Source organism: Neovison vison, chromosome 2 (genome assembly GCF_020171115.1).
Source record: "Neovison vison isolate M4711 chromosome 2, ASM_NN_V1, whole genome shotgun sequence".
Classification (NCBI taxonomy): domain Eukaryota; kingdom Metazoa; phylum Chordata; class Mammalia; order Carnivora; family Mustelidae; genus Neogale; species Neogale vison.
This window is the reverse complement of record NC_058092.1, coordinates 235,879,838-235,905,789: the sequence shown is the minus strand read 5'-3', so window position 1 is coordinate 235,905,789 and position 25,952 is coordinate 235,879,838. Positions and strand designations below refer to the sequence as shown.

Sequence of the window (25,952 nt, the reverse complement as noted above, 5' to 3'; positions counted from 1 at the left end):
GAGTTATTAAGCAGTGAAATCAAGAGATTGGGACTTGTGCGAGGGGATTTCTCTGCTATCCCCCAAAACGAGGATAGTTGTCCCCTCCTTCAGGTGCTCAGAGAATTTTAACTATTTTTCCCTTGGATTACTTTTCACGATGAATAATATACATGTATTATACAGATCCTATGCGTACAGTTTAATGAATAAAGACAAATACATTAAAAAGTGAAATATGCGTATCCCACACAGACAGTGAACATTTCCAACACTCTAGAATGTAGCCCCCCATTCCTCCCCAGAAAATCCCCCACCCACACCAAACCAGCCCCTGCTCTGACGTTTATTACCTTAGGTAATTTCAGCTGATCTAGATCTTCATATAAATGGAATCATAAATTTTCATGATTGTTATCCTTTATTTTTTTTTTGCAGGAATCTTTTACTTTTAATTTCTTTCGTGTAGCAAAATTGGGGGGCATTCATGCTTTATTAACTCTACCAGTCGTTCAGGTATTGTATCTGGTTTCTCTAGTTCCTTTTAAGACATTCTCCTTATTGTTTTTTAGAAATGCAATTTAAGGGGCGCCTGGGCGTACAGTCGGTTAAGCGTCCAACTCTTGGTTTCCACTTAGGTCATGCTCTCGGGGTCATAAAAGCACGCCCCACATTGGGCTCCACTCTCAGCAGGGTGTCTGCTTGAAGATTCTCTCTCTCTCTCTCTCTCTCCTTCCACCCCTCCCCTCTAAGATAAATAAATAAATATTTATTTAAAAAGAAATGTGATTAAAATGTGTCTTCCTGTGGTTTTCTTTGTATCTATCATACTTGGGACTGTGTTGCTTTGTTCTTAAGTGTATGTTTTTTTGTCAGATTTGGACATTTTTCAGCCATTATTTTTTTTTTCAATTTATTTATTTTCAGACATTATTTTTTAAAAAAGTTTTTCACCTCCTCCCATTTCTGCAGTTCCAATAAGAGGTACATGATACCTCCGGATACGGTCCGTAGGTCATCAAGGTTTTAAAACATTTAAGGCCTTCCTCCTCTCTGGGTTTCAGTCGGGATAGTTTCTACTGCTGGATCTTGAGTTTTCCTGATCTTTCCTTTCACACTGTTCTATCCTCTGTTCGGTCCATTCAGTGAACTTTTCATTTCAGATATTGTATTTTTTTAGGTCAGAGAATTTGTATTTGGTTAGTGTTAAAGTAATTTTTATTTCTCTGTCAAGATTCTCCACGTTCATTCATCTTTTCCTTTAAATCTTTGAATAAACTTCTTCTTTTTAAGATTTTATTTAGTTGACACAGAGAGAGAACAAGCAGGGGAAACAGCAGTCAGAGAGAGACAGAGAAGCAGGACCCTGGGATCATGACCTGAGCCTTAAGGCAGAAGCTTAACCAACTGAGCCAGGCAAGTGCCCCAAGAATGTACTTCTAATAGCACTTCCAAGCTCTTTGCTAATTTTCGCATCGGTGTCATCTGTGCATCTTGACTATTTTCCTGTTTCTGTACACGTCCAATTTTTTAATTGTCTGCTGGATGCAACATTCTTGAGAGTCTAGATTGGTTTGGGCTTCTATAGGGATATGCCAATAGAAACCCCCTCTCCAGAGCTAGGGTGGCCCGAGGGCATGGCCTTTTTGAGGTCTGAGCTGAATGTACGAGGCATTGGCAAGGTCTTTCCACTCTCTGATTGGAACTCCTAGAATCCCCCAACCTCTCAGCCCACCTTAAACCCTTGATGACGCGCTCCTTCATCCTAGGAACGTGCTGCTTCTTACGAGATGGAAGACTTTAGGGGCTTGTGCAGAACACTGGACCTTCTGTTTCTGCACAGCTTCATTCTGCTTCTGTACCTGCCTCCCACAGGCCAGTCTTCCTGGCTGCAAACTTGGATTTCTGTCTTCGGCCCAGAAACACAGCAGCTCCCTGGATGAGTTTACCTCTCTATGCCCTGTTCAGAGACCGTCCCTGGCAGCGCGAAGGGGTTAATGTGCTCATCTGCCTGTTCTGTTCCTCTCAAGGATCACAGCAGTCCATCAACCCAAAAACCCTTTACTGGATACTTTTTCTCCTGCTTTATACTTTTTAATGGTAGGAGGATACATTTGGTACCTATCATGTTATCATGGTTGTAACTGTATTTGCCACCTTTATTTTAAGATTTTTTTTATTTATTTGAGAGAGGGAGAGAGACAGAGCACGAGCAGGGGAAGGGATAGAGCGAGAAGCAGGCTCCCCACTGAGCAGGGAGCCCGCCCGACGCGGGGCTCGATCCCAGGACTCTGGGATCATGACCCTAACCGAAGGCAGACGTTTAACCCACTGAGCCACCCAGGCGCCCCATGCCACCTTTATTTCAAGCACTTACGACATTGGTCTGTGGTTGTTGACATGGATCACTTCCCCAGAGGCTGAGTCCCCCTCAGTTTTGCATCTTTAACACTTGGCAAGCACCTTAAATGGCACCAAACGAAAGATTTTAAATCATGTAAATTTTAAATAATTTAAATGTACTATTATGTACATTAAACATGTATGTAACTATTCTAGTTCTGTGTTACGTGCTGTTCAGATTTGCAATTAGTATATACAGTGAAGTTATGTGTTATGTCATTTAAATGGAAGTTAATGTTATGCTTAAAAAATAGGAAATACGTAGACACAGCTCAAAATACAGAATTTTTTAAAAGTGAAAGTGAAAAAACGTAAGTCTTGCCTACTTCCTTGCTCCCCAGACAACCAGTTCGCCTCTCCTGAGACAAGGTCAGTAGCCACTTTCTTCTCTAGCCTTCCAGAAAAATCCTAGGCACTTACAAACCTATATACATATGAATTTTCTGCCACCTAAATTGTACTCCATCGATATTTTTCATACTCATGCCCATTTTATTCACTGATGTCAATATGCAGATGCACCAACATTTATTCGAATACGTTTCTGTTATAAGTCACGTAGGGGATTCACAACTGTTTTCTAACATGAAGATTCTGTGAGGAATCTTCTTGTCCCTGTGTCATTCCCTGCATAGGAGAGTATGTGTGAATAGAGAATACAAGTTGTGATTTTTTAAAGAGATGATTAATACATCGTATGTGTGTGTGTGTGTGTGTGTGTGCGCGCGCGCGCACACACATGTGTGATTCTTCTGGAAACAAGTTTTCACATATGTAAGTATGAGGGCAGGTTAGGGTTCCATTCCCAGTAACAAATACCATTAATTACTTTACTTCCTACATCATTTGGAACCTTTGATTCAGTCCCTTAAGTAAACTGATGTCTAAAAATCGTGCTTGATACCATTGGGAGGCCAAAAAATAACACAATCCCACACAAAAGTTCTGTGATACGCTTCAAATAATTTCATACTTTCATACCGCATGGCGTACCCTTCCATTCCTCACAGAAATGTTTATATTCTGGCAAAAGTGTATTTCTTCCCTCAACCTCTGAAAATCCGAGAGACCTGCAAGAAGATTTTTAACAAAAGGAAATGATTTCATTGCTTCATTTTCACCGTGAAATCCGCAGAACATTACCACTTAGGAAATGGTTTATTATCCCTCTAGTTTTTGCCTTGTGTGTATTTTCACTTTGCTCTGGGAATTGAGGGAAAAGTTGGGGATCAGACATACTGCGGCACTGAGGTCCTAGGGAGACACTCTTGGCAAATAGGATATGGTAGCAATTTCTTATCAGTGGTTGAAGCAAGATAAAAAAATTTTAAATATTTGATTCCTTGAAGCATTGCAATGGTAAGAAAGGCTTTTATGCATAAAAAATGATTGGCTCTTCAGTGGAACATTCAGATCATATCAAGACAGTCTTTCTACGGAAATATCCCGAAAGTACGTGTGAACTGCACACATTCTGTAAGAGAAGCAACATGGACATGAATTAATTAAAAAGTAAAATGAATCCTATCACATGCTCTAGAACTTTGTGTGCCACGAGGTGCATATTTGTGATTAAAACAACAACAACAACAACAACAACACTCACATTCCGTGACCCCATGACCAACAGAGAAAGGAATCCGCAGCTTCAAATTTGAGGTAAAAGGAAAAAAGATAACAGCTTGTCCTGGTGCCTTGTGGCCACCCAGAGGGCATTTCCTTCTTGGAATCATCTGGACTAGCATTTCCCAAAGTAAAATCCCGTATGGGGAGGACGTGAGAAATTTTATTTCATATGTAAGCTGTGTATTTGTTTTCAGGTATTAGAAAACGGTTACTGGCAATACCGCTTGAGATTTTGCTAGGACTATGCTCATGTATCACAGTCGATGTGTCACAGTCATGTGTCACCGCTGATTAATTTAGACACATTTCATGTAGATAGAAACGTTAAGGATATAGAGATGCTAGTGTGAAAGGTCACAAGTTGCGGCGGGAATGACCAGCCCAGAGCCACCTGCCGGCCGATGTCCGACCGCCATCTTGGGTTTAGGTCTGGCGCTGCTCCGACCGCCATCTTGGGTTTAGGTCTGGCGCTGCTCCGACCGCCATCTTGGGTTTAGGTCTGGCGCTGCTCCGACCGCCATCTTGGGTTTAGGTCTGGCGCTGCTCCGACCGCCATCTTGGGTTTGGGTCTGGCGCTGCCCCACCCGTGAGGGCTTCGTGCTGCAGACTGTGTTCCATGTGCACTGGCCTCCTCTGCCTGTCCCCTCGCCCGGGCTTGGCCTGCCTTTAAGTTACCTCCCTACCCCTTTCCAGAAGGAGTGCCAGGCCTCCTTGTTCCCTAAAAAAAGGTGAGATCATGTACACATCACACCCCGGGGGTGGGGGTGGGGTTCCCAAAAGTCTTTGTTTTGGTAAAGGTGCTGGATTTGAAGCAAGGTCCCAGTTTCTGCCTCGTCAAACTCAAAATGAGTCAAATGCAATTCCACTAACAAGACCTCCTCCCCAGAACTCCAGACCTGCAGGTGTCTGACAACATTCAAGCTAATAAAATGCCAACAGATTTCCAGAGTAGAGATATGAGGGGGATGCTGCTCCTTGTTCTGGGGTTTTTTGTTTGTTTGCTTGCTTTGCTTTGTTTTGTTTTGCAATAACTTTGAAGCTGACAGAAGTGCTCGACAAGGATGATAAGAGGAATTTAATAAAATAAGGGAGTAATAGATAATAAAACAACTGAGATGAGATGAAAAGGAAATTTCAGAGCAAAGAAAACAAATTAGAACTCCAAACCACCGAATTTCAGATTTACATATTTCATATTTTCACATAAACTAGAAAAAGGCTTGGCTAAAAGACAAGTTCTCATTATGGAGGGAAATTCAGGGCATTCAGAGAAAAAGACGGGCAACTGAGCAATCAGAGAGAAAGGGGAGTCAAAGATCACCTAACTCAAGAATAACCAGGGAGCCTATGGTAAGATTTCAGCAGCGGCAGCTCAAGACTCAGAGAAATAGCACAGAAACGTATCTTTACAATGAACTGCGTGAGTAGAGTGAAAAGAGAACCCATGAATAAAAAGAAAAAGAAGAAGAATTATACAGAAGGATCTATACAAAACTTACCCAGGTTACCAGCTGTCTAGATCTCACAAATGCAGACTTCCGGAGCTGTGCTGTTGGGACAAGGAAGTCCCAGGCAGAAGCAAGAAGGAAGGCTGACTTCCGGCTCTCCCACAACTGCTGTTCAACGTCAAAAGACAACAAACACGTACAAAAGTCTTAGGTGAAGACAATGTGGCAGGCATGTCATCATTCAAAAATAAAGCCTTCTTTGACCATGATGGAGTAACGGGGATCAGAATGGCCCTCCGGACTTAAGAAATCACTAGAACAGGGGCCCTGGGTGGCTCATTGGGTTAAGCATCTCCTTCAGCTGAGGTTGTAATCCCCGGGTCTTGGGATCGAATCCCGTGTAAGGCTCCCTGTTTGGGGGGGGGGAGTCTGCAGCTCCCTCTCCCTCTACCCCTCCTCCCGGTCTCTCTCTTCCTCAAATAAATATATAAAATAAGATAGAGTGAAATAAAAAGAAATCAATAGAACAGAAAATGATACACAAAGGAAAGGTCTCTAGACACGAGACATGAGGCAGAATAGACTGTGATTCTTGAGAGAAAAACAAATGAGAGGAGACTGACCACTGCCCCAGGTGGTTTCCAAGGAAAGAGGGGAAGCCATAAAGGGACCAAAGAGAGGGAAGTGAGAAAGTGGGCAGGCGAAAGTGGCTAGAACTGGTAGTACAGTCCTCGTGGAGACAGGGGTCCCTGGAATCTTGGGTGGAGTGCTGATCCGCACCTGTGAGAGGAAGCTACCGGGGCCAGCAAAAGATCCACTGAAAAACAGGTGACCAGCCTTCCTGAAGCTTATGCAGAGCTGGGAAGAAGGGCCTCGTTACAGAGAATCCAGAAGGAGACCCACGCAAATGCGGTCATCTGATTTTCCACAAAAATGCCAAGGCAATTCACTAGGAAATAAGCTTCTCATGACATCAGCCTTGAGGAGTTGCATATCTACATGTGTAAGGAGGAGCTTTTGATCTTGTTCTATAGTATATACAAAAATAACTTAAAATATGCAATAATCATAAATGTAAGAGCCAAATTGATGAAACTTCTAGAAGAAGACATAGCAGAAAAGAATCTTTGCAATCCTGGGTTAGAAAAATATTTTCAAAGTATCCTATTTGAATCACAATTCATAAAATAGAAAAACTGGTAAATATAACTTCACCAAAATTAAAAATTTTTTCTCTTCCAAAAATAATGTTAAAAAAATGGGAAGATAAGCCAGAGACTGGGGTGGAAACTCTTGCAAAGCATGGATCTATTTTTTTTTATTTTTTAGATGTTTTTATTTATTTTTATTTGACAGAGAGAAATCACAAGTAGACGGAGAGGCAGGCAGAGAGAGAGAGAGGGAAGCAGGCTCCCTTCTGAGCAGAGAGCCCGATGCGGGACTCGATCCCAGGACCCTGAGATCACGACCTGAGCCGAAGGCAGCGGCTTAACCCACCGAACCACCCAGGCGCCCCGCAAAGCATGGATCTAATAACGGACTAACATGCAGAAAACACAAAGGGAAGAACTCCTAGAACTCGATAAGAAGACAAATCAAGTTAAGAGAATGGGCACAAGATGTAGATGGGTATCTCACCGAAGAAAGCGTGCAGGTGGCAAATAAGCACATAAAAAGATGCTCAGTTATTCATATTAACAAAATCCAAATCAAAACCATAGTGAGACACTACTAAGCACTCATTAGAACGCCCAGTTATAAGGGACCAATAACAGCAGTTGTTGGAGGGGATATGGAGCAACTGGGACCCCCTGCTCAAGGCTCGTGGGAATGCACGTTAGCACCACCCCTTTGGAAAACGTTCCATCAGCTTCTTCTAAAGTTAAATGTATTTGTCATAGGCCCCAGCAATTTCATTCCTTGTATTTATCCAAGAGAAAGGAAAGAAAATGACTGTCCAAAGACTTGTAACACATTTTCATAATAGCATTATTCGTTGATAACTTGACTCCATCTAAATGCCCACCAATGGCTGAATGGATTAACAAATTTGTGAATATTCAGATGACGCTCAAAGCAAGGCAGACACCAAAGATTGCATACTGTAGTATATAATTTCTATAAAATTCTAGAAAAGGCAAAACTGTAGTGACCCAGGAAAGTGGATCATAGTATTGTTGCATAGGTAAAATGTATAGGTGATGCAAGATTTCCTAAAAGAAAGACCAAAATTTAAAACCTTAATAGCTAGCCTTTTCTAGCACCACAGACAAGAGAGCTTTCTCAAATGTTGCTGGTAGGATTATGAACTGGAGACCACTCAAAAAGCCTATTTACATTTGGTATGAAAAAATCCAGAAATGGCTATCTGAACCAGCAGTTCTTCTCCAGAAACTTATCCTGAGGCTATAATTAACAATCTGTAATCTAACAAGTTTATATGGGCAAAAGAAAAAAAATAGTAATACTCCAAATGTCCAAAACAGGACATTGTTAAATGAACGAGAGTAAATCCACAAAATGGGCTAGCATCAAGTGACATGAAATGTTACAAGCCTTTATAAAAGTGGCTTCTAAATGGGCCTGCACAGACAATATCAATAAAATCGAAGGGTAAACATCATGAGAACTACAACCTCTTATCAAAATTACAGAAAAGTAAAATATAAAATTATAGAAAAGTAAAAATAAATAATGAAAAATAGAAACAATCCTATCATTCAATTATTTTACAAACTTATGCTTCAATAAGGAAGAAAAAAAATACTACAAATCAGTTTACAAAAGATTCTGCATAAAACCTGTAGGACTTGGCCAACATCCTATATTGAGAGGAAAATTCAGTTTTAAATACTTTCATTATTAATCCAACAGCAAAAAAAAAAATTAAGGAAATAAAACATTTACCTTCAGAAAATTTAGAAAGAGAAAGCAAATTAAATGTAAGGACAGAAATTCAATACTGACAAGAATGACTTTTAATGTTTAAAAAAAATAAACCCAGAAGAATGGAATATGTGTAGAAAGGAGCAGAGAAAATGGAAAATCGCTAGTCTGGGGGATTCCAAGAGTCCTCATGTCACCCTCCCCTCAGGACCTGTGAAATAACTGAGTACCCTTAAAGTACATCGCTTTTATGTTTGTAAGCAAGCTTGAGCTGGTTTGAATGTGTAGACAGACTTCTGGCTTTGGAGTTGAGGTACCGAATCCAGGAATCACAAGTGTAAGACTAAAGTATTTGACTGACTACATAGACCTTTTTAACGGTAGGCAGCAAAGCATCTATCGAGATGTAAAAAAACCCAAAAAACAAAAAACACACAAAACCCCCACCAATATGTGAAATACAAACCACAAAATGAGGCTGACGTGGAGATGACACAGGTCACTCTCCTGACTGTATAATCATACAGGAACAAGCATCTCTACATTTGCACAAACACAGAGCCCACAGTGGGCTCCCTGCTCAGAGGCGAGCCCGCTTCTCCCTCTGCCTGCCGCTACCCCTGCTTGTGCGCTCTCTCTCTCTCTCTCTGACAAATAACTAAATAAAATCTTAAAAAAAAAAAAAAAGAAAGAAAGAAAAAGAAAAAAAAAATGGACTCCAAGGAAAGAACTCCTGAAACTACTGAAATTACTACTTAAAAACGTAGTCAGAATAAAGACTTGCTTGGGGAAAAAAAACAAATCAGTTTTCCCAATAATATGCAATGTTGTGAAAAAAGAGTAAAGCGTGCCCATTCGACTGCATGAAGGTGGGCGGTCAAATTGGTACGAATTTTTCTAAAGAGCGGATGAGCAAGACGTAGCAACCGCGTCAGTGAAGGTTCACATGCGTTGACCCACTTCCAGAAGTCCGAGGCAGAAAACACCCAGAGATAGGGACAAGGGTTATATAGAAGGATATTTGTATGTGTTTTTATAATTGTGAATTTAAAAATCGAAACAGCACACCTGTCCATGACATTGAAACACTGGTCTGTATGTCTCCAATAATTCATTTAATAAGTACTCTCTGGGTGTCTGCTCTTGGACAGACCCTGGGGTCTACCATTCAGCAAAACAAACATGGCGCACCTCCTGAAGCCCATAGTCCAGTTCCTCTGAGGGGGACGTCTGACGGTGGGCTCATTGCACCCCACATAAGGTAGATGTTATTCAGGGAAACCACGGGACACAAATGTGCATACACGCTATTACTTTATAATCAAAGAATGAAATTTTAAAAAAGAATGCAAAAGAGTTGTGAACATCTATTTACTATCTTGAGAAGTGACCTGCTTGCCGAATGGAGGAGTGTCTCTGAGAGACAGAAAGAACCACTTATAAACCATTAGCCACTCAACAGGGAGGAAGGAGAGGCAGTATGAAGACCTAAAGCAAGAATGCTCAGAACCATGTCCATCAGAGCCCTAAGGACAAATAAAGATGTACCTCCCAAGTTATCATCGAAAATGTGCAAATATTGGCTCGGGTCATGGTCTCGGGGTCCTGGGATTGAGCCCCGCATCGGGATCTCTGCTCGGCTGGGAGCCTCCTTCCTCCTCTCTCCCTGCCTGCCTCTCTGCCTACTTGTGGTCTCTCTCTGTCAAATGAATAAATAAAATCTTCAAAAAAATCAAATCAAATCAAATGTGCCAATATAATCTGGTTTGGAGGAGGGAATTGGAAAGGTGGACCTCTCTAATAAGGTCTAAAAGTAAAGTCAAGTTTACTCATTTCATTTCACAGCGTTTTCAGCAAAGTCTTGATCTTCTGAGCATTCCTTTCTGAACTGTTGTTAGGGTCGCGTCTTTAACAGGTAAAGCTAGTCTAGGTGGTTGGCTGCTAGAATCCACTAGAATCCGCTAGAATCCACAACATCTGCGATGGTCAGAGGAGAGGACCTCCTTCATGTTTTAGGGATTCTAGTCCTGACATGGAAGGCTGAGTATGCTTCGCAGGCACGTGACATAGAGTTATAAATTAATTGTGTGATCGAGGAAGTCCCTAGGAATACCGCGCCTGCCCCTTGCTTCTGCTGGTTGGCTGTCACCACAGCAACCCCTAGCTCCAGACCAAAGTTCAGCCACTGTAAATCTTTATGACCGTATTCATGGTCCAATGTTCCTTGGGGCACTTTGTCCCCTGAAGAGCAAGCTTTTATATTTTACAAGAAGCGTTCACTCCGTTCGACTTCCTTTCTAAATACTGGACTCCAAATGATAAGGTCCAAACATAATACAAAAAGATTGTTGCTTTCTTGGTTTACCAGAGGACCCCTCCTTTCCTGAGAAGATGCCTACCGCGAAGAAGACCCTGACGTTCTTATCGAGCTTTCTCACAAGCTTCGGGGCGTTCATCGTAGTGTGCGCCATGCTTGGGACCCAAGAGTGGGTCCGCAGCAGAATCGCCGTCAGCGACTCGTCCTCCAACGGTACTCTCGTTGTCGTCTATGGACTCTTTCGTGGGAACAGTCGTCAGGAATTCAGTCATGGACTTGAGGAGTCAAAGAAGGGCTTTGGAGGTAAATGAGAACTTAATGTGCGGGGGTCCAGCGAGAGTGCGTGAACGGGGTAAGACTCATGTCAACCTCTGTCTGGGCCCAATAGCAGCTCCTCCAATCAATGACGTCCACGTAAGCTCTGAGATGGCGTACAGATAGGAACATACACTTTAACTGATTTAATTAATACGAACATATATTTTAATTTTTGAAAATTCACCCACATTATTCTTTTCGCTTCCTCGGTTCTGGTTGTGTCTGTTAGCACCGCAGTCTAGATAATTCTGGCAGATGCTCTGTTGAAGCAGCATTCCCAAGTTTACTGACAAGAAAATAATTAGCAGGAATATGGTATCCAACATAGGAGTAGAGTAGGAACAGTATTTTTAGGTGTACTGACTGCAGTTTTTTATTTATTTTTTTAAGATTTTATTTATTTATGTGTGTGAGAGAGAGAGAGACCGCACGAGCCAGGTGAGGGGCAGAGGGAGAACCAGATGTCCCCACCAAACAGGGAGCCTGACTCGGGGCTTGATCCCAGGTCAGGGACCGTGACCTGAGCCAAAGACAGATGCTTAACTGACTGAGCGCCCCAGGTGCCCCTAAAAGCAACATCTGTCTATTATTTAGCCCCTGGGATAGACTGCACGGAGCAGCACTGCATACGGAGAGACAGGAATTATCAGCCGTGACTCAGCCATTTCCTGCTGTCTTGTAATTGTGCATCATTTCCTACCGCATATAAGATGTCGTATTCAGGTTGAGTTTGAGCCTTAAACCCTGAGCAACATAGGTGTACGTCCAAGTTATGAACATTGTCTCCTGGACATCAGCAAAAGCAGCAGCTCCTCCAGCCGCCCAGTCACGCGCAGTCACGGCACGCGCCTCCTCCAGGCCGTGCCGCGGCTCCCGGGGAATCCGAGGCGGACTCCCCCTGCAGCAACCCGAAACGGAGACTTGCAAACACGCAGTCGCACATTCAGTATGGGAAGAGCATTTGCAAAACCAGAATGTGTACTAGTTCCTGAGCCTCCAGGCACACTGAAAAAAAAAAATTTAACTATGAGATAACAGCCGGTGAAGTTTCTGATTTTCATGCTGTCTGGTTGGAACCAGTTTGTTCCCATCTGAGCTACGTGGCTTCAGGGACAGCCCTGGTGACCTGTATCAGCAAAGCTTGGGGAGGCCGGGGAAGGTCTGAGCCTGGCTCTCAAGCCCTGGGGGGGGGGGGTGGGATGGCGTGGAGATCGCAGGGAAAGGCGTAGCCTAGAACAACCCTGGGGGCGCAGGGCCAAGTGGGCCCCACGGCGCCATACGGCAGCAGGAATGAGGCACACTATTTGCATTTGCTTTGCCTGGCTCCCTACTTTTATTCTCCGTCACCGCAGAGCAACAGTCAGCTCTCTGAAGTCACTGCCCAGCGTCCAGAACATAAGCTGCGCCCCGCATCAGACAGGGTGCACCCCAACTTGCTTTGGCTGATGTCCGCTCAGGGCTCCGCAGAGCCGAGGGGATGTTCACTGCTGAGGGTTTTAGCAGTCACTGGATGAGGGACATTTGTTAACTGTTCTCTAGGATAGGGGAAAGTCAGAGCTAGAGCCGGGTGTGCCCTGGGTTCGGCTGCTGCAGAACCAGAGGCTGAGGTCCAGCTGCTGCCCTGCTGGTTTCTCGGGACCGCACGGGGCTCACCTCCGACCAGAAACCGATTGTTGGCAGCAAAATAAAATCTGTATACATGCCATTTCCTTCCCCAGCAAGATGCATCCAGGTTTCCATTTAAGACGTTAACATACCAGCTTCTTGCCCAGGATGAGGTCACAATGAAAATCTCTAAAGAGGCGTGAATATCGCAAAGTTCTCCTCTATTTCTGAATAAGACTTAGGACATTGTGCCGATTTTGGCTAGAGATTTTGAGATGACAGCACAGTACCAAGTGACCGAGGTTGATTTCAACACGCCAAGAGAATCCAGCCGCCAGTAGGTCCACCGGTGGGGAAGATAATCCGTCAGACCTGGCAAGGAAACTCTCCCATATGTGACCAAGCTATGTGGCCAGCTCAGCCTGACCAGGAGATCTACTAGCTTCATCTGGTGGCCTCTCGGTTTGTCTAATATGCAGATAAAAAGTTACAGCCCTTTTGTCCACCAGGAAACACTTTGCTTTTGCTACTCCGAAAGTTCTGGATATTGAATTTCGGTCCAAAACATTTCCCCGGAGCAGCTGCTCCATGAGGGAGGGGCTGGGACACTACGAGGAGGAACTGCCCGTGGCTCCTGGGCTTGGTGAATTCACCATAGCTTCCTTTAAAAAAAAAAAAATAATAATTTTATTACATTATGTAAATCACCATAATCTAGAGAAAGGCCCCCCCTCAGTTAAATCAGACAGTGGAGGTCGCTATGACAGCAGGGAGGGGCTTCGCCCCGTCTGCCTGCCCACCCCACCCACAGTCTCTTTTCTCCGCCTACCCTGTTTGTTCTCAGGGGACTCACAATTGCACTATTGACCAAGGTAAAAAATAATAATAACAATAATTAGAATAGTAAATCTGTTGCAAAAATCAATTAATTGCAAGGAGACAAAGAGACTTATTTCTTCCTCGGTATTCCTACTCACCCCCCCCCATATGCGTTATACTTTTCCGAGGATGAGCACCTTATTATCTGTCCCCAGAGACATGACCACGCTGGGTGATGGTGTTTAATGGGCAGAAAATGCGCTCCTTCTCTGTGACAGAACCCAGATAAATTTCCCAGAGGCTGGGCATGCCACCTGGCACTTCTTGGAAGACCTCAAATGCTCAGCTTCTCGGGGGCGTACTGGGGTCCACAGGGGGAGGGTTCCACCAGGTCAGGCTCCCTGATGACCAGATGCTTGAGAAGGGGAAGGCAGTTCTCACCCACCGGCAAAGCCACCGGCTCTCCCTCTAGGTCTGAGGACTGATGGAAAACCAGAGCTAGGAAGACCCTGAGGCAAGTGGCTCCTGAAGGGTTAACTCTCCAGGCACAGAAAGCCCGATGTCCAGATGACCCATTTCCGTACGCTAAGCACCGCACCCAGCACATCTTCTGCCTCCCAGCTGTGGGAGACATGGCCTCTTTCCTGAGGTTGCTAGAAGCCAGGCAATTAGTTCCAATTGTGAGGTGGTTTTCCTGATTCCAACGCTTGGCCCTGAAAAGGAAGGGGGAAAGAACGGAATGTATTTGCTAATTTTGTAGGCAGAGAGCAGCTGTCAGATGCTAGGGCGGCTTTATTCTGTTTCATTCTTGCTAACTTGCCCTGAATTTCCAGCTTGCATTGTCTGAGTTCTGAGCTGGGAGGGGCTGTCATACTGTGTGGCAGGAGATTCAGATGCTGAAAAAGAATGTTAAAAGACGGCTGTTAAAATTAAGATAAACTGTTGCATTAATACAAAGAAAAGTATGAGTCAGTAGGCTCCAAATGGGCGCCCTTTTGAAAAATCGTGCCTGTTAGGTCTTACCAACAGTCAAAATCAAAGCCTAACCTAATTGTCACTTTCTGGTCTACTCTGAAAAAGTGGAATGTTCACCTTTTGCAAACAAACATCCATTTATAGCTTTTAGTAAGTGTACAGAGCAGAAATATTCTCCTGGGCACGCCAGAGATGACATTTTCCCCACACCAAATGTCTATTTTCTAGTTAAATATCCAAATTATTTCTTATTGGCTAAACCCAGAATGTATTTGGTCCCCAGAAAATTTCTGATTAGAGCTTCAGCTTTCCCTGTGGGTGTCCTGGAAGGAACAGGATGGGTGGCATGGGAAGTGGTCCTTCCTCACGGTGAGGGTTGGAAACCGTCAGACAGGTGCGTCCCGCTTCCGGCTTTTCCCTGCTCCTCGGGGGTCAAGATCCGCTCGTGTCAAGACAGGTGTGCTGCGTTAGAGAACTGCCTCGCCCTGGCAGCCGCATGGTCAGCCGAAGAGCAAGAGCCTTAGCCTGAGCTCAGGGCCTTCTGAACAGCCCAGCCCACGCGGTTCCCAGAGGACAGGTGGCCCACCGGACCCCAGCCTTTCTCGCCCAGGCCGTAGGTAGTGGCAGGCATGGGCACAGTTTTAGTCGAACTCTGTGCTCAGGGGTCTTCCTTGGGCTGCATCCCACAGGGCTGTGCTGAGGACTTGGCCCAGCCAGCCTGTGGGTCATTAGCAGACGTTGTGAACAGCCCAGTCACCGTGGGTCCCCGTGAGCCGAACTTTGCTCCCAGGAGTGACTCTCGCGGAGGAGCAAAGTGTTCTCTCGGGCCAAGGGCAGTGACGTCAGTGGGCCCACGTTGCTGGGCTGGTCGCTCCCCTCTTCTGGCCTCTGTGTTGTCCCAGGCGGTTCACAGGGAGGCGCGGCCACGCCTGCAGGGGCGGCTGCAGGTCTCCGTGCCCTCTCCTCTTGCCACCAGTTCCCTCTCTGTGGCCTCCCGCTGTCCCCTCTCCGATGGCAGGAAATCTGCCCCCCTTCTAGAGTACTGCCGATTAAAAATAAAAATCAGAATGAACGATCTCGATGCTCAGGCCTGGAGAGGGGAGCGACCCGGTGCAGGGAGCATGTGCTCCGAGCGGGGGAGCTGTGCCGCTCTGGCCCGCGGGTTTTGGGGCTGGGAGTCAGAGTCCAGTGTGTACGGAGCCGGGGACAGGTGGGCAGAGCTTTGGAATCGTGCCTCGCAAAGCGCCTTCTGGAGATGCGGGCTGCTCATGGCGCTGGGGTTCAGGCCTCCCTGCGGTGACAAGAGAGGCTGCGGCTGAGCCGCGCGAGGGGACACTGAACTCCTCCCGACGAGCGGCAGGACGCCGGGCAGATGGGAGACGTGCACGTTTGGGTCCAGCACAGTGAAGAGCTTGCATTTGTTTATTTATTCGTTTATTTATTTGTGTGGGCAGGGCTGTTTTTTATTTTATTTATTTATGTATTTATTTTCTGTTTAAGTTTTAGTTATCTAGCATACAGGGAAATGCTGGTTTCTGGAGTCGAGCTCAGTGACTCATGATGTCCATAGGACACCAGCGAAGAGCTTTTACGTGACGAAGGCAACACGGCATGAAAAGGACCACCCTCGCAAAGAGAGGGCCCCCGGCTGCCAGGACACGCGTCAGGCACAAGCTTGGCGGGTCCTCCCCTGGTGCACACCACGTCCCGGGGTCCCCTCCAGGTCCCAGGGACCCTGTTTTGTGGAGCACTCGGGTTCAGAGTGAGAGAGAGATAAGGAGCCCCAAGCCCTGGAACAAGCCATCTTCCCTGGCCTTTCTGGTTTCTGTTCTTTAAAGCGTCGCTGCGGTGAGGCTGGGAGAGGCTCCTCACTCTCTCCCAGAGGCCTGGGAAACAGGAATGGAAAGAAGAAGGCTTTTACTTTCTCCTACCGTCCTCCCCCGCCCGTCGCGGCTCTTGGGTCTCACAGTTCCCCATGACTTTGTTGCCCTTACTGTGAAGTCTGAAATCTTTCCCCCTGATTACTTCTGCTGTATATCGTTGCGGTAAACGGTTTACTTAATGTGGTGGCAATCGCCTACTGCCCTAAAACACGGCGGCCTTTGGGGATGTTTTGTAAGTGCGTGGCTGGGGTTACAGGTAAGGGTGGGGACAGCGTGCCTCTGCCGTGTGGTCATCTTGTGTCGTAAACACAGGAGCGAGCAGAGGAAGCTGATGCGTAGGGACGGCGGGGGGTTGTGGTTAGAAACAGGACAACGGCAAACGCTGGAACTCACGGCTACCAGCCCAGGGCATCTGTGTTCTGTCTGGAACAAGTGCGTATCCATGCCTGGGGCCCCTTTGCACTTAAGAAATAGGCACATTTTATAAAATGCTGTTTGAGCTCAGAGGAATTAAGCTTGGGAAGAATTCTGATCGGGTCACCTTCTGCCTTTGAGCCACATGGGCACTAGGTCCTCTGATTCCAGGGAAGTGACGAAGGAAGAGTGGCCGACAGCCCAGGGGCGTACACAGCGGTCATCTGCCTGTCCCCAAGGCTGTCTTTGTTTCCCTTCCCTCCTGGCCTTCTGTGTAATGGGCTCACCTCCCAAATCTCCGGGTGTACCAGATCCTCTTGATCGCAGGTTTTCAGTAAGTGTCCCGGAGTGGAAGCCCAGCAGTGCTCCGAGCAAAGGAACACCACCCATGGGGAAGACTGGTGGTGTCCGCTGGCAGACTTCTGAGGCCGGAATGCGCAGAGGAGGGGGCCCAGCCCTGCCGCAGCTTATCAGGAAGGGTACCCTCTTTTCTCGGGGAAATTAAAACTGGGGTGGAGAGTCAGTTACCCGAAGTCCTGTGGTTACACACATTCAAGGAGGAATGAGTACCTCAAGTTCCCACCCCTTCCCGTTCCGCCGCACACCTGCGAGGTGCCTCCTGCAATTCCTACCCCCAGTGTCCAGGCAGAGAGAGTGCAGGGGACTCCAGGGTGGCATGGTATTGCCCTCGGGTCTAGCACTGGTGTCTGCTCTTTGTGCTGCATGCTTACCACACGCTGCTTTAGTTCTAGAGAAACTGAACAGTTCTTCCCAAAGAACGCTGCATTTGGTGGTTATCCTGGTCCTGGTCCTCAGCCTGTGCTCGCTGCTGCTCAGCTCCGGGCTCACCTTCTACAACAGCATCAGCAACCCCTATCAGACGTTCTTGGGGCCTGTGGGCGTGTACACCGGGAGTGGACTTGGTGGTGAGTATCCCCCGGGGACACCACTGCTGACAGGCACGGCCTCTGGGTCTCTGTCCCTCTGCTGCTCGGTCCCACATGGGAACGCACATGATCCCGGGGGAGCCATGGATGGAGATTATGCAGACCTCGTACTTGCCAAGTTGTGTGCCAGGGCCCGGGATTTATGTCTGCAAACCAACAGCATTTATGAAGCATCTTAGAGATCAAATGGTTTTAACTGCCCTGGTGGAGAGGCGGGCAGTGACATGCGGGCTGGGTGTTAAGTGTTAAAATACACAATTACAACCGCTCTTGCTGTTGAGTGTGGAACTGTAAGGAGTTAAATGCAATGTCCCTAACTGCACGAGACATTCACTGTTGGCAACTCCTGCTGTGTTCTTAACGCCAGAACAAGGTGCATGTAGCATGTGGAAGTCCACGCACACACACATACACGTGTGCACACACACGCACACATATACCCAGGCGCACATGCACCCACACACACACGCACACACACGCACGCACGCACACATAATTACTCTCCTCACCGCCAAATAACAGTCAGTGTGGGTTAAAATCCAAACATGACACATCTCTGTGACTGTCCCTCAGAGGGCCACAAAGAAGGTCATTTAGAGAAACCGGGGCAACACCCTTCTTGTGGGTGACCTGTGAGCTCCGGGTGACTCTGTGGGGTGTGGCTAGCTTACTCTATTCATGCACTGGTCAAGGTTGGGGTGGGGGTGCAGCTCAGGTGGGAAGCAGCCCCCAGCTTCGGTCACAGTATGTGTGGCTCTCCCTGGGGCGTCGCGAGGCTCAGCAGCGACCGTGAGTGCCCAGAGGTGTGGCCAAGTCGGGGGGGCCTCTGCCCTTGCCAGGCGGCCAGAGGTCTTCTGCTCTCTCCTGCTCTCCACCATGAAAACCTGGTCTTGAGAAAGGACGTGAAGAAGCCTGTCCCACCTATGGAATGCCTCTGGAGGTGGCTTCGTGTCCGGGCCAGGGAGAGCATTTTAAAGAGGCCAGGAACTTTCAAGCACAGGAAAGGTGGTCTGGACATTAAGGCGTCAGGAAGCCTCCAGGACTCTGGGAAGCTTGTCCTTCTGTGAGAGGCCATCCTTGCACAAGCCCAGGGCAGGTGGTGGGAAGAGATCCCCAGTCTCTGTGCTGCAGCCGTCCGCAGTGCGGTCCTGCAGAAACATCTGGCTCCTGGGGGAGGGGCACCCAGCCAGTAGCACTTGGCCTTCTGGAAGCTAACGGTGGAGAAGATTCGAGAGCCAGTCCCAGGTGGCAGGGATCAAGAGAAGTCTGTGCCACTCACTCCTCAAAGGGGGATACTTTTAGGGGTGCAATTCATCACCATTCATGCAGGCGAGCAGTGGGACCTGGGACCGCAGGTCTGGCCACATGGCACGGGGCTCCTAGGCCCGAGGAGGGGGTATCGGGCTGGAGTAGCCGCATCCATACACGACTTGCGCTTTCCTTTCTTCCTGTGGTTTTATGACCCGGTGGAAAAAACAAACAACCCGCCCCTGCCCCCCGTGCACTGGGGACCCGCGGTGGGCCAGTCACAGCAGTGCTGTGGGGCACGCTGACCGCCCAGACGCACCCGGGTCAGGATGACTGACTTGGTTACGAACTCAGACATCCTCGCCCGAAGACCAGGTCCTCTCCCCAGACTATTTCTAGGATCATAGCTCCCCTCAGTCAAACCCAAGGCAAGACTCCTTGGCACTCTGCCAGGGTTAAAAATGGATTATTTTAATTTTTGCTCATATAATTAAGCAGCTAAAGAAAGCAGCAGCTTCAGGTACGGCTGGATCTTGGCCCACGCAATCAGCACTCTGATTCCCTTTGGTGCTTGTCTCTTGATTTTTCCCAGTGGTCTCTCTGGGTTTAAGCAGAGGTGACAGTGTCCTGAGGCTTCGGGAGCTCCCCCTCCTACCAGAGAGCCCCCTTTATCCCTCTGTAAATCCCCCGTCCCAGAGAGCCAGGGAAGCCACAGGGAGAGGCAGCCGCTTCCCGCAGGGGCTCAGGTCAAGTGTCAGCGGCGGACCCTCCAACTCAGATCAAAGTCAAGCCCGTCCCACTGCAGAGAAAAGTGTGTAATCCTGTGTTCACCCTTTGTGACTAACCTTTTTATGAGAAATTTCACAAGAGCATAATGAAGGATAATTAAGGAGGATGAGATGCATAAAGCATCAGAGGAAGGGAATTTGTACGTCCAAATTATTGAGAAGTAAAACCATCACCCTGAACACGAGGATCTGTCATCAAGGACAGTTCGAGCGTTCTCCTCACACAAAAGCCCTCACGTCAGGGCCTTTGGAGGATTGGGAAAAGTCTCCGGGTGCGGGCGATGGCCGCACGTTGACCCCAGCATACCTCTCCAGTTGTGGGTAAATATTCTCAGAGATGCGCAACCGTCCCCTCCATCAGTCTCAGAACATTCCATTAGCTCAGAGAACACCCCGTGCCCTCTGACCACCGCCGCCTCTCCACTGCCAGCCCAGCACCATTCCAACCAGCCGCCAATCTGCCCTTTGCCTTGGTTAGGCTGATCCCCTTTGGAAGGGGAGGGATACGGTGCAGAGAAGCCCCCGGGGGCCGTGGGGCTGGATCCGCGGAACCCGGCTCTCTCTGACTCCAGAACTGTGTTCTCCAGCTGGGCCAAGGGGATTGTCCAAAGTCACTACCAAGACACACTCTCCGGGGGAGGACATTATGAAGAATAAACAAAAGGAAGAGAAGACAATTAGACAATTAGTAGGTTCTCTTCTCACACAAGTTTAGCAAAGAGACCCTTCCTGGTGAGACGCCACACTCCACTGTGAGCAGAATGAATGTCCAGGCTCTGAGTCAGGTCTGAGGCTCTCCAGGGTGGTCCCCTCCTCTGTAGTCAGTGCTCAGGACCCTCAGAGGGGCTCCCCAGGGGCCAGGTCCTGTCTCACAGGGTCCCAGGGGCTCTGAGTTCACAGCCCACCCCACTCCGGCTGTCTTGCATGGGCTGCCTCTTCTGTTTGCAGTGCTCTGTCCTTCGAGTCCTTGTCATCCATCCAGTCCTCTCTAGAAAGCTTGATTCTCCTGTCTTCTCATTCTCAAGTTCATTTCACACATCCCCTGCCGTAAGGACTTGAGCCATATGTCTGTTCTTGGCCGGACGCTGCCCTCGGTCTTTAGCGGTTCGTGCCTAGAATCTAGCTCTGGTCTTGCACTTGCTTTGTATTCCAATACCGAGACAACCGTAACCCCCGTGTCGAGATTCCATGCGTGCCCACAGAGCACAGGTTCCTTTAGAATGTGCCCACAGGTTTCTTTAAGAAAGAAAGTGACATTAAAAAAGATATCACCATATAATTTATGAGACTGAATCTTCTTTCCAGCTTTCTTCGTTTTCGTGGCCATGATACTGTTCGTGGGGAACACACAATCCAACCATCTCTCGGAAGACCTGGCCCGGACGCTGTACCCCTTGTATCCGGCGGCCGCCTACGGAGGAACGACCCACAGCTACGGGTACTCGTTCTGGCTCACGCTGCCTGTCATTCTTCTAAGTATTGACTCCGTGGTCATCGTTGTTTTCTACCAGAAAGCCAGATACCAGCGAAAGCAGGAGCAGAGAAAGCCCATGGAATGTGCTCCAAGAGATGGGATTTTATTCTGAATTTGACGTTTTGTTGTTTAGCGATTAGGTCTATTCTATCGTACGTCAGCTCTGGAGCAGTGACTGGCTCGCTTGTGGGCACAATCAGCAAGGTTAAGTGCGGCCCTGGTTGACTGCCACTTCGTGATCGTTTTGTATCTCATGACACCCCATAAATGATGTCACCCTGCAAGGGTTCTTCCCACTGGGGTAGGGAAGATGAAGGGGAAATCTCTGCAGTCCACGCAGCATTCAGCGCGGTAGAATGACCCCAAGGCTATGGAACCCCCCGACCTGGTCCCACTCTCTAAGACAATAAAGGTTTGTGGCTTAGACCTTTCCTTTAAGTAGCTCAGAGCACGTGAGCCCCTAGCACCTCTTTCTCCTCAGGAGGGACCAGGTACTTTTATTCCACTGTATGAATGAAGACTTCAGGTACAGAGAGACTCAGAACTCATCTATCCAGGACAAGGTGTTGGAGGCAAAAGGTGGGCAAAAGTCTGGAATAAACACCCTGGTCCTTTGGACCCCTGGTTCCTGACATAATCCAAACCCAGTGGTGGGTAGAAGTGCTGACATATGACCTTCAAACCTATTTTTGAGGTTCCAAGGAGAGATTTTGGTATGGAAGAGAGGAGGAAGTGAGAAGATTTAAGATAAAAATTATAAGCCTATAGGCTTCACACGAGGGAGGCTAAATGTATTTTTAGTTTAAAAGCTTTATGGTGAGACAGTCAAAAGGGAAATGTAACGTTGCAATGAGTTGTAGGAATAAGCCTTTGCTGTGCACATGGTAGGGCTGGCCGGAGTCGATCAGCCATCAGCGAATGCCCGTCCGGCCAGAGGTCGAGAGCACCGGGTTTGCAGTGAAGGCTGGGCAGATGGAGGACACAGAGCCACAGATGCTGGCTGCCCTCTAAGAACGGGTGAGTCAGACTGGTTTGCAGACTCAGAAGAACTCAGGGGGCCACCAGGAAGATTCTGAAGACCTCTAGAATGGATTAGACCTACTTGGCCAGTAGGATATACTTCCAGATAGTCCCTTTGAGGGTCTTTTGTGATTGACTCTCCCACAAGTCAGCCCGGTTGAACACTGACAGGATTCTGAAATCATGACCCGTCATGTCTTGATTGAACCAAAGTCAAACGGAGCAGAAATTTAGTGTAATTTACACTCAGTGTAACTTACAAAGCAGCTGCTCTTTGGACGGAAAGATCTTTATGAAGCTATTTCGGATTCACAACTTCTTATCTACTATTTTTTAACAATCTGTCTTAGAATTAATATTCTTCACTCAAGAAATGCCCACCGAATGCATCTGATGTGATTAGCCGTGCGCTAATGCGGCCGGGCTTACTGTGGAGAAGTCAAGACAGGCATTCCAAGAGCCGCTGTTAAATTCCACATCAAACAGGGACTTAGTCACCAGACTGCGCCCATCCTCTGAAAGGTCAGTCCTCTATAACCGCCCACCCCCAAAGTCAAGGTCACGCTAACAAATTAACTTGTTGTGAAACTTGGAACCTATTAAAATTATGATTCTCAACAGTGAAAATAGTTCTAAATCCTTTGAGGCTAAAAACATTTATGTTCTTTGAAGTTTGCATTTTGGATCAGATTTTGATAGTGTGGGAAGGTAATAGAAGAGGAAAGGGGTAGGGGTGACAATCCGTGCAAATGATCGCTGAGGCCAGGGCTCACACCCCGGGTTAGTGCAAAGGACACTACAAGATACAGAAAACACGTTTACTCGTCTCAGAGTCTGAGCGGCCCTCGGTTTCTTTAGGGCACAAACTGTCTCAATCCTTATACCACAATGACCTTTAAGAAACCACTCAGAACAGCTACAGGGAAGTACGTGTCACAGTTCTGGGGATGACGAGCCTAACTCTCTCTTACTGTGTCTGAAGGTAGAAGGTCATGAAACTGTGTGTGTGCGTTCCTTAGAAATTCTGTTAAGGAAGAACAAAGTTTGCAGACTACTCAGAGATGCAGACGTGACTTCATAGAAGTACATTACATTTGCTGTAGTGGAACCACGTAAAACACCATTTTCAAAGTCCGAACTATTCTGTGGAATTAGAGTGTTCTAGCAGTCATGATATGACCCACTAATCAACCCGTGTGGCCCCACTGCGATGAGCTGGATGACAAGGTTCACCCACATTTGCAAAATAAATAAACCTTATAGAATATTGTGCTCTAAGATTTTGCAAGAACACAGGGTCTATGATGATAATTCTAGAGAAAGTCATTCTCTACATTAATGTCCATGTGGTTAATGCCCCACCCCCATGAGCTGATGTTGGCAAAGCCCGATGGGAAACAGAGATACCCTCCAGGTAAGCTCTGCTGCCACTGTGGTCACTTTATTTGGTCACCTCAAAATACCCTGTGGATGAAGCAGGGCAGGAAGCGTTGTCTCCTCGGATGTGACATTTTTCGGGGTCTCCATGGCGATTCAGCAGCCGGCCCCACACGGCTGTACAGTCGTGGTACTCCCGTGAGTGACCCAGGGCCATCGAGGCAGACCTATCAGCGGCCTTCTGCCCCCGGGGGCTGCTCGTGCTCTTGGAAGTCCTGCAAGCCCAACACTCCGGAGCAGGTCCTCCTGCCTGTACCTTGTCCGCCCGGGGACCATCGTCCTCCTTCAGTGAAACCCGCCACCGAGTGCAGACTGGGAGCTGGGTTCTTAGCTGCCTGGTCCAACGTCTTTCTGAAAACAGCCTGAATAAGGACGTGGACACGTCGCGTGTGAGGACGGACAGGAGCCTTTCTGATTTCTGAAATTGCAGCCCGGAGAGACCTTGGTCCCTGAGCCCCACACTTTGCCTTCCTGACCCTGGCACCCAGCACCCCCCCACCCTGCCGGGGGAGCAGCGGGCAGATAAATCCTTCGGCCAGGAGCAGCCCTGTTCCCCATCCTCCAGGGCGAGCCCCGTCGCGGCCCCTTCTGAACTTCTGTTTGTTTTCTCATGACTAAAAAATAAAACACAAGTAATAGAAATGACCTTCGGAGTAGGAGGGAGAGGGAATGCTGGAGGCCGGCTGCCGGTGGTGGGGAAGGTACTTAACGTCCGAGAGCGTCATCCTAATCATCCGTGAGAGGGGCTGACAAAAGCAGGATTGGCTCTCAGGTTGAGGGAAGGGATCTGACAAGGTATGCAAAGGGCTCCCGGGGCCTGAGACCTCACGGCCGTCCTCCTCCGTCACGGACCCTTCAGTACATAAGTGCCACCATCACGTCTGAAGGGAGCTCACGCTGCCTCCCTGAGCTACTGCAGGCCCCACGACTCTCTTACTCTGTCAATGAGGAAGCAACAAACAACATAGACCCAGGGAAGTTAAGAAACTTGACAAAGCATCCGAGGCCGGCAGATGGCAAAGCAGAGGTCAAAGCAGGCCCCAGACACCTCTTCTTTTTTGCCTGTGTTTGACTTAGTTCCACGAGCATTGTTCGCATCAGGCTGGTGGCCCAGGCGTGCAGGGTGGCGGGTGTTGGGGGGGTGCCCACAGGGACAACAGTGGGAAACAGCGTGGTTCCCACAGAAACGGGCCTCCTGGGTGTGCCCAGCACGTTTCTTTGCATGTGTGAGTCCCACGGTGGGTCTGATTGGCTCAGAACCCAAAGGAGTGGCTGGTTGGCTCCAGCACAGGGCGCTAACCTTCCGCAGGGCTGGGCGCTAACCCAAGCTGGGGAGAGTGGGCTGTGGGGGGACAGGACACGCCCGGAGAAGCCAGCACATCCTGCAGCCAAGGGACTTTGTGTTTCTAAAAATAGAAAGAGGTTCAGTTGACTCATGATGACCAGGGTCACTGACTCCTACAGCTGTGCTCAAGGAGGAACTGAGACGTAGGAAGCCTGACACATTGCATGCCCGGAGCGGGAAGCCCCAAGAACGCCCACATTCTGTTCCTGTTCCCCATGCTCTTCCCGCGGCGTGTTCTCACCCAGCCCAGTGACTGAAAATGAATTATGCAGGCAGAATGTCCGACAGCTTCCTACTAGGGCCACAAGGCACCCATGATTGCGCCGGCCTTCGGGTCCGCTTTTCAAAAGCTTTCATTGTTTCGTCAGAAAAAAAAATTCAGGTAGAAGTGCATTTCCTTTTATGACTCAGAGTTTTAAAGACGCTGCGTGAAAAGGAAGCCTCCTCCTCCTGCCCATCTCGCTCCTCAGCAAGAGGGTTAGACTTTAAAGTTTAACCTTGACCCTCTGTGAAATGCTCTGCTGGTCGGGTTACGCGGCAGCATGCTACTTCAACAAAGTGTTCAACCGGCAAGTCACTCTTGCAGAAGGGGGCGGGAGGTGCAGACTCTCTAGTTGCACACAGCAGGGTGGAGCTCAGGGACGACTGGGTCGGGGGCCTCCGGGGTCTGCGGGAGCAGCAGCCGCAGCAAACATGACCGTCAACGTGACTATGTCCCAGTGTGCCCTCCCCCAAAGGCTCTCCACAAGGCTCCACTGGATCCTCACAGCAGACGCATGGGTTGGTTTATAATTAATCCCATTTTTTAGACAACTGGGAGAGGCCGGGCAGAAATTGCATCCTGGAGCCTCAGCCCAGGTCTCCTGAGAGGTGCACGTGGCTGACCAGTCATCTTACAGGGTGCGGTGCCTGCGCAGGGAAGGGCTGCAAGAAGTCTCAAGTGCACCTCCAACCATTAGAGCTTGGCCTCCACTGCGCGTCCCCTAGACATGTGGCATTTAGGGTGACCGAGTCTGCTGG

At 48.1% G+C, this 25,952-nt stretch overlaps 1 protein-coding gene across 1 annotated transcript; it reads left to right on the top strand.

The window, feature by feature from the left end:
- Positions 1-10,560: 10,560 nt before the first annotated feature.
- On the top strand, positions 10,561-23,415 carry CLRN3 (clarin 3). Its single transcript, XM_044240734.1, has 3 exons — positions 10,561-10,962; positions 17,420-17,599; positions 20,962-23,415. The coding sequence occupies exons 1-3, from the start codon at positions 10,734-10,736 to the stop codon at positions 21,240-21,242; spliced, it is 690 nt and encodes a 229-aa protein (XP_044096669.1). The 5' UTR covers positions 10,561-10,733; the 3' UTR covers positions 21,243-23,415.
- The last annotated feature ends 2,537 nt before the right edge of the window (positions 23,416-25,952 follow it).

Coding starts and splice junctions, on each gene's coding strand:
- CLRN3 (XM_044240734.1), top strand. CDS start 10,734: ATGCCTACCGCGAAGAAGACCCTGACGTTCTTATCGAGCTTTCTCACA. Junction 10,963..17,419: donor GTCAAAGAAGGGCTTTGGAG/GTAAATGAGAAC, acceptor ACGCTGCTTTAG/TTCTAGAGAAACTGAACAGT. Junction 17,600..20,961: donor CACCGGGAGTGGACTTGGTG/GTGAGTATCCCC, acceptor TCTTCTTTCCAG/CTTTCTTCGTTTTCGTGGCC.